The sequence below is a fragment of the Dipodomys ordii genome, unplaced genomic scaffold (genome assembly GCF_000151885.1).
Source record: "Dipodomys ordii isolate 6190 unplaced genomic scaffold, Dord_2.0 Scaffold270, whole genome shotgun sequence".
Lineage (NCBI taxonomy): Eukaryota > Metazoa > Chordata > Mammalia > Rodentia > Heteromyidae > Dipodomys > Dipodomys ordii.
Window position 1 is genome coordinate 222,842 of NW_012267486.1, and position 8,815 is coordinate 231,656.

An 8,815-nucleotide genomic window follows, 5' to 3' on the forward strand; every position below is an offset into this window, starting at 1 on the left:
ACATAAGATGAATACATTAGCAACTGGTATGGGTTAGAATAAAATGAACAGAATAACAGGTTCTGATAAATCTGACAGTTAGGGTCATATTTAGACATTGTTATATTCAAAATTGTGTTGAATAATACTTAACAAATCAAGTCTCTTGAGTTTTCGTAAGTCCTGTGAATACTTGATGTACTTTGAAACTTGAAGGCCAGACCTCTAATGCAGCGAGTCACAGAATTAAAATGGATGCTCTAGGACTGATGTTAATTATCATGCCGTTCAGATCATAGGGTAAAGTTGCTGTCCACAAGTATATCAAAGAGCAGGACTGAGTAATTATTAGTTGATATGTTTAGGCACTAAACCTGCCACTACCTAGTATGTTCTATAAAAGGAGAATTTTTTTCTCTGTATGTTTGCTGAGATTATTGTCAAATAGTAACCAATTTTATATAGGAAAGTTTAAATGTGTGAACAATGAATCTATATTTTTCTACTCTTCTCAGTTGAGCACTACTGACCTTATGACAGAACGCTGTACCTCTAGCCTAACAAGGAATTTCCACAGAGAAATAGAATCATCCACAAATAGGTCTATTGGGCTTCTTGGAAGAGGAACTCAGTAGATGCTAACTCAATATTGACTGTGAGTCGAAGATGTAAGGATGCTGTGCTCCATGACATAAGAGATCGTAGTTTCATTTCTATTTTCACTTTTCTCCTCAGCTCCCATCTTTCTGAAGCAAGCTTTGTGGAGATTAATGGGCAAGAGGTGCAACGTCACAGGATTCGTCCTCTTGGGCCTCACTGTGGATCCAGATGTGCAAAAAGCCTTATTTGTCCTGTTTTTACTCAGCTACTTTGTGACAATGGTGGGCAACCTGCTCATCGTGGTGACCGTTATCGCCAGTCCTTCGTTGGCCTCCCCGATGTACTTCTTTTTGACTTATCTCTCTCTCATGGATGCTCTTTTTTCCAGCGCCACCTCTCCCAAACTGATTACAGACTTACTTTATGATAAAACCACTATTTCCTTCGATGCTTGCATGGGTCAGCTTTTTATAGTGCATTTGTTTGGCGGTGCAGAGGTGTTCCTCCTGGTGGTGATGGCCTATGATCGCTATGTGGCCATCTGTAAGCCACTGCACTATTTGACCATCATGAGTAGACGGGTTTGTATCATCTTCTTGGTGGTGGCCTGTATTGGAGGCTTCGCACACTCTGTGGGTCAGCTCGCCTTCGTGTATAATCTCCCTTTCTGTGGCCCCAATGTCATTGACCACTTCATCTGTGAGATGTACCCATTACTGGAACTTGCGTGCACCGACACCTACGCCATAGGCCTCACTGTGGTTGCAAACACTGGAGCCATCTGTATGGTGGTCTTCATCCTCCTCCTCATCTCCTATGGCATCATCCTGAACAATCTCAAGACTCACAGTCAGGAGGGGAGGCGCAAAGCCCTGTCCACCTGCAGCTCCCACATCATGGTGGTTGTCCTGTTTTTTGTTCCCTGTATTTTCATGTATGTCAGACCCGTTTACAATCTTCCCGCTGATAAATTTGTAAACGTTTTTTGCACAGTTTTCACTCCCATGTTGAATCCCTTGATATACACATTGAGAAACTCAGAGATGAAAAAGTGTATGGAGAAACTCTGGTGTGAAAAATTTCAGGGTCAAGTAAGAAAGAGTCTGTGCTGAACAGGATACGAATTCAAACGTGGCCAACAGTGACCACATTCTAACGAAGGTGATGTAGTTTAATTAATTGTGTTGGAATGTATAAATCTAGCAAAAGATCTCCTGAAATATAAATAAGTTATCTATTAGTTTTGTAATTGATTTTAAGAAAATACAAGTCACTGGTTTAAAAGCTGTATTATTATAGGTAAAGGTATAACTTGTCATCTAATTGTTTTTCTTATTTCGGATTAAGTAAACCTTAAGGAAAGTGGTCATCTAATTGTTTTTCTTATTTCGGATTAAGTAAACCTTAAGGAAGGTGGTTTTTTTTTCTTTTCTTTTTAAAGCCACAAAATGAAATAAAATAAAAAAAGCTACACAATAAGCTACTGGCTTAAAATTTGTTATCATCATATTTATAAAAGTAGATTTCAACAAATTTGTGGGACCAAAGGGATTTTGATAAATGTGTTGTTCCTTTTTGATCAACATTTGATATTTTTATCAGATCACTGCCTGTGTATTTTCCACTCAGGATATTTGTGTGACAGATAGTACTGCCAATGACACTATTGTGGAAGTGTTGTTAGATGTAATTGTGGTTGATGACAAAAGCAGACTCTAGTTCTTCTTGAAAGAAAAATACTTGGATTTTAAAACTATGTTAATGTGGTAAACATGCATTTTCAAAATTCCCCACCTAATGTAAAATTTAGCTATTTAAAAATAGTCAAAGTATGTCATCCTGACTTGATGAAATAAATGTGTTGTATGTATAAGTGGAATGTTTTCTTAAGGTTGTACTGCAAAAATTTGTAATAGAGATGCAAAGAGTATATTTTGGTATAATAACACGTTGGCATATAAATGTATGTCATAAAAGGGAAAGTTTTTTCCATCTACTTTCATCTTGAAACATAAAAAAGCAGGATGTATGTTTATTTATTTTCACTGAAATATGGTACCTTATCTATATTTTGTGGTTATTTTGCTTTGTGTTGAAATATGTTTTATTTTGCCTAGTTATACAGTATGGCATAAGAGCTGTACTAATATCAAAATATTCAGTGAAGTGAAGCAAATTAACATGCCTATCATCTCACAGTGTTCCAGTAGTTTTGTTGTTCCAGGTACACTACAATTTATACATCCTATATATCTATATCCTGATATTCACTAAAGAATCAAACTAGCAGATGTGGATATGTAATAAACTGGTCTATGGATATTATGCATGCTATGCTAATTTTTTCTAATTGGTGATCCCCAAATATTTTGTATTTACAACCTAATTATATCCAATGCATTTAACAAGAATTTGCACTGGGGAAAGGTAAACCTACTCAATGAATGGTAATGGATAACGTGGAAATCCACAAAGAATGAAGTTCAAACTTTTATTGTTCTTCATCTACCAAAACCAACTCAAAGTGGAGAAAAGCCTTCACACTATGAGGTAAACAGAGAAAAAGAGAGAAAAGGAGGAAAATGCTGATTAGAATCCAACACATACACTACAATATTAAGGGGAGTGAGGGGGGAGGGGTAGGAAAGGGATGGGTAAAGATGCTGAAGGAGGTGAAATTGATCAAGATATATTATATTCACAAACTGCTTTGTTAAAGGGCAACTCCTTTGTACAACTACTTAAAGGTAATATGAGTGAAAAGAAGTTAACAAAGAGGAAATTCTTCAATAGATTGGGCAAAAAGTTCTGGATAAATCATAAAAGCAACAAAATATTGACAACTACAAGATTTATCAAACACAAAAGCTTCCACCGAGTAGAGGGAACAGTCTACGACTATTTGTCACCCAATTGACTGGGTGAGAAAGACACTTAATTTGACAGAGTGTTATTATACAGAATATATAAGAAACTAAAAACACTCTAAACAATCAGTTAATGGAGGTGAAGGACTTCAATAGCTATTTCTCAAAAGATGATATACAATGGCCAAACTAATAAATATCTGAATGTGGGAAATAGACATTCAAATAATTCAAATTGAAATTAAAGGATTGAATTGACAGATTGGAGATCATTATGGTTTCCTTCACCTGGTTTCTTTTAGATAGAACTTGCCTTAGCTAAGTAGTTCATCATTTGTAACTCATAGTTTTTCAATCATTACAACTTGGAAATTTTCTTTATAAATTATAAGCTCCTATCAGTTGGCACCCAACTACTCATTCTTCACAGGATCCAAGTCTGTTTCCTCTAGGGATTGGTCAGGGGGGAAGAAACCTGTTTAGGAGTGATTGCTTCATTTGAATTAGTTCCAGCTATTCTAACAAGCTAACCTATTAAAGCAGAGAGGTGATACAAAAGGTCACAGTCTTTCTTCATACATAGGTAATGGTACTGTTTTCCTGATAAATGGCTAGAAAGGTTTCTGAAAACTCATCATCAGTCCAAGTTTGAATATGTCTTCAGTTGGTATTTAGCGTTCTATGTGTGTCCTGATGGATGTTGTATCCATGATTGCTTATAAAAACATTTGTGGAAGGCTAAATTTGTTCTAAGCATGTGGACATACTCTGATAAGGAGGAAACACACACCATTTGGGATGATGCTATTTGAGTGACTGAAAGAGCCAAGAGTGTGCTTCTATCTCTGAGAACTTCCATCTTCTATACTAAGAAACATAACCTTCTGTATGGAATTTAAACATGATCATTGTATGATCTAGAAACTAGATACACAAATCTGTGGCAGATTGATTGATGCTTCATCTCAATTGAATGGAAGAGGAAAAATAAGTGATTTTATGGTTGTTATATTTTTGTTTATTTATGCTAGTAAGTAATGGTTTTGGTGAATTTTTGTCAGGTCAGTTTTTTATAGCCATGGAAAGATTTCATACTCATTTCCTATGAAGGTAAGAGCACCCAGCACCTTGTATACCATCTTGTAGCTATTGGCATTTTATTTAAATACATTTAGATTTTAGGTAAGAAAATCTTACAATCCTCTGAAAGACCAATAATGGGAATCCTGTGTTGGTTTGTTTGTTGTAGCCACTTGGTGATATCTAGGTCAGCTAACCAGCCATATATTTCCATGTGTTCTATGAAGATTCACAGGCACATGGAACTATCGGAAATCACCCTCAATAAAATAACTTGACTTTTCTATAATGAGGATATTACTTAAGAAGTAAGTGAGTAAAACCTGGGGAAGGGATACTAGTTAACTGGTCCTGTGATACACTAAAATATAGCCAATATGTTAGAGGACATGTAACTTCACAAGTGCTATCTGAAATTGTAAATATTTGTTGGCAAGTCACAGAATTTAATCAGAATATACAAATCCTAATAGGTTTAAATAGCATGGCCTGATTGTGTTTTTTCCTATTGTTCCAAATAAGAAATGATGCATATAAGATGCATAACAAAAACACCAAAATTCATTTGTGTAGTTTATGGAATATTATAATTTGCATGATATGTTAACAAAGAAATGTACTTATTTTGCATATATTTCAATGATAGTATTTAAATTGGATATTATATAAAATTTGTTAGACTATAAGGGAACACTGAAAGCTAATGCTATCTTTTATGCATACACCTTTATATGATTCCAGCAAATGTGCTAGTATGCATATATAGGAAAATCTATGATCAGATTAGTATATTCTCTATTTCTGTTGGATTTATTAGTTAATATGATGTACTATTTGGGTATTTTTTGTAATGGTAAGTCTATCAGTTTCAAAGTCATGTTTGTAAAACTGGCATTAATTTTATTATTTATTAATCTATGATTTATTATTTTTGTATTATTAACCTATATTACTTGTGAATAACATTAAGTTATTATATCACAAATTATAATTTTATAACATAATTACAATGTTATATATTATTTATTAATAACATTAATAATAACATTATTTTAATGTTTAAGTGAAACATACTCATATTATTCTTTCCCTTTTGCATCAGCAACTGTGTGATAACTTACAGGAAAGTTTATATGTTTTAAGTATGATATAGTTTGAAAACTCTATTTTTGCTCTAATATTCAAATAATTAAACTGACCAATAAAAGGATTGCCCTGATGAAATACAGCTCTAAAAAGTGATGAGTAGAGGCATTATGTAGGCAAAAAGAAGATGTTGAAGAGACAAAAATGGACATAAAATATTTATATTATGGTCTTTAGAAGTTGTGCCTTAATTCATCTATATAATCAAGCAAGACTACCACAAATCATAATATTGAATGGGTCAATATTATGAATGAGACATGTAGAATGTTTCTCACAACTGCCTTTTTAAGAAAGAAACTCAGACTCTAGGTATGTATTATTCACCATAGAATTCCCACAAATGACATTTTCTTAGTTGCACTTAGTCAAAATACGCTTGTTCACAGAAAAGTATTGCTACATTGCTGATACGTAGTAAAACACATGGTACTTCTCTTTTGAATCTCAACTCTGAAGTTCTGTTTTGAGCTTCCCCAGTAACTAGTAAAGCTTACATATAGAAACTTAGATCCTGATGTAATAGTTGGTGAGAAAAATGAGTTAGCTTTAAATGTTTGCTAAAATGGGTTAGTTTAAAATGTTTGCAAAAAATCATAACAGAGAAGGTAGGTAAATATGTTAGGAATTGGTATAGACTTGAAGGAAATGGACAGAATTATAGCTACTAATAAAAATGGTGGTCATCAATAGATTTAGTAATTGTCATAACTACAAGTGAACTAAATAATGCTGGAGTTATTTGATACAGTTCAGAGTCAGAATTCTTGATATTTAATGACTCATGTTAATACTGGATCTACTTTGGAACTTGAAAGTGTCTCTCAAGTCCTCTAATAGAGCAATTCATAGCACTGAATTGGTGTGAAGGACAAATGTAAATTTTGGTGTTACACAGATCATGTTGAAATGTTATTCTCTACAAACATAGCAAGGTAAAAGGATGAATTTATGTTAGTAGTTGTATTTTGGAATTATATGTACTGGAGCATGATAGGTATCATAAAGGGAGAAAAATTTTCCTTGTGTGATTGTTGAGATTTGTGTCAAGTGGTAACATACATAGTTTTAAATGTATACAGAATAGATACACTTTTCTCTACTCTTCTCTCTAGGGAACTACTGACTTTGGGGTAGAAGGCTGTACTTGTAGCCTAACCTGGCAATCCAAGAGGAAATAGGATTGTCCCCCAAAAGTGCTGATGTGCTTCTTGGAAGAGGAACTCAGCAGATGGGAACTAAATATTTTCTGTGTGTTCGCCATGTAGTAGACACAATGGAGCTGTCCTCATGATGCACAGGGTCCTAGTCCTGTCCATGATTTCCTGAAAAGTCCTCTTGTCCTGACTTGCTGTCTCTATAGCCAGCCTGATAGAAGAGCAAATGATGGCAGGGAGAAACAATGTCACAGAATTTGTCCTCCTGGGCTTTACTCAGGATCCTGATGTGCAAAAAGTATTATTCATCCTGTTGTTACTCAGCTACATTGTGACCATGGTAGGCAACCTGCTCATTGTGGCTACCATTATTGCCAGCCCTTCCTTAGGTTCCCCAATGTACTTCTTCCTTGCTTATCTATCATTCATGGATGCTTTTTATTCCACAGCCATCTCACCCAAAATAATTTCAGACTTCCTCTGTGAGATAAAGACAATTTCCTTCCAAGCTTGCATGATCCAGCTGTTCATTGCACACTTATTTGGGGGTGCTGAGGTGTTCCTTTTGGTGATGATGGCCTATGATCGCTGGGTAGCCATCTGTAAGCCACTGCATTATTTGACCATCATGAATCGACGAGTTTGCATCCTCCTATTGCTGGTGACCTGGGCTGGAGGTTTTGGACACTCGATTGTTCAAGTTGTCATTGTGTATAATCTCCCTTTCTGTGGTCCTAATATCATTGATCACTTTGCCTGTGACATGTTCCCACTGTTGGAACTTGCGTGCACCGACACCTATGTTGTAGGCCTCACTGTGGTTGCTAATGGTGGCGCCATCTGTACGGTGGTCTTCATTCTCCTCCTCATCTCCTATGGCGTCATCCTGAACAATCTTAAGACTCACAGTCAGGAGGGGAGGCGCAAAGCCCTGTCCACCTGCAGCTCCCACATCACGGTGGTTGTCCTGTTTTTCCTTCCCTGTATTTTTATGTATGTTCGACCTGTTTCCAACTTGCCCATTGATAAATATGTGACTGTTTCCTACACCATTGTCACCCCCATGCTGAATCCTTTGATCTATACCTTGAGAAATTCAGAGATGAAAAATTCCATGGGAAAACTTTGGAGTAAAGTATCAACAGGAGTTAGAGAACCAGGCTGAACATGACATACATATATATATTCCAATATACTGATTATATGGATTATACAAGCTTCTCTATTTCTGTTGTTTTTTAAGGGTGGGCTGGCATTCAGGACCTGGGCACTGTCCCTAAACTTTTCACTTAAAGGCAGGTGCTCCACCACTTGAGCCACTGCTCTTCTTCCCATCTTTTTGATAATTAACTGGTAATTAGCCTCCTTAGTAGATAGGATTTCAGAAATGAGCCATTGGTGGCAGGCTGTTGGTCCTTTTCTACACTATCATTATGTATTTTTGAGTAGTAGGAATTTTGAATTTACCTTTGCTTAAAAATATTCTCATACAGTTTTTTTTAAAGCAGACATGGTCAGACAAGTTGATGTTAGGTGAAATCAACCCCTGGATAAGAACTCGAATGACTTTTCTTTCTTGCTATTGCTTCTAATATATTTATAAGATGATTATTTGTTGCTTTGTATATCCCTCCCCCATGGCATAACCCCTGTTTTCACTGTATTTGATGTTGGTATAATTTGTGGAGGGGAAGGGAAAAAACATTGTTTAAATAAGGATACAGGTGGACCCATGGCAACAATGAGAGGTACAAAACGTTATGTCAAAAAACAAACTTCGTGACTTTGGCGGCAGGAGAGGGGGGGATAGGAGGGCAGGGATGATAAGGAGAAAGAAAGGAGGAGGCAACAATGATTGATAAGAAATGTATTCATGGCTGGGAAGGGATGTGAAGGGTAAACAAAGGAGGAGGCTGCAATGCTTGATAAGAAATGTACTCATTAACCTGCCCATGTAATTGTAACCCCTCTGTACAGTGTGTTCAC

The 8,815-nt window shown here is 35.9% G+C and overlaps 2 protein-coding genes across 2 annotated transcripts; both read left to right on the forward strand.

Moving 5' to 3' along the window:
* Window positions 1-749: 749 nt before the first annotated feature.
* On the forward strand, window positions 750-2,298 carry LOC106001135 (olfactory receptor 4A5-like). Its single transcript, XM_013036263.1, has 2 exons — window positions 750-1,670; window positions 2,182-2,298. Exons 1-2 carry the CDS (start codon window positions 750-752, stop codon window positions 2,296-2,298), a joined length of 1,038 nt encoding a protein of 345 aa, XP_012891717.1.
* Window positions 2,299-7,058: 4,760 nt separating this feature from the next.
* On the forward strand, window positions 7,059-7,994 carry LOC106001136 (olfactory receptor 4A5-like). The gene has a single exon (XM_013036264.1). The coding sequence runs from the start codon at window positions 7,059-7,061 to the stop codon at window positions 7,992-7,994; it is 936 nt and encodes a 311-aa protein (XP_012891718.1).
* Window positions 7,995-8,815: the final 821 nt, after the last annotated feature.

Coding starts and splice junctions, on each gene's coding strand:
- LOC106001135 (XM_013036263.1), top strand. CDS start 750: ATGGGCAAGAGGTGCAACGTCACAGGATTCGTCCTCTTGGGCCTCACT. Junction 1,671..2,181: donor GTGAAAAATTTCAGGGTCAA/GTAAGAAAGAGT, acceptor TATTTTTATCAG/ATCACTGCCTGTGTATTTTC.
- LOC106001136 (XM_013036264.1), top strand. CDS start 7,059: ATGGCAGGGAGAAACAATGTCACAGAATTTGTCCTCCTGGGCTTTACT.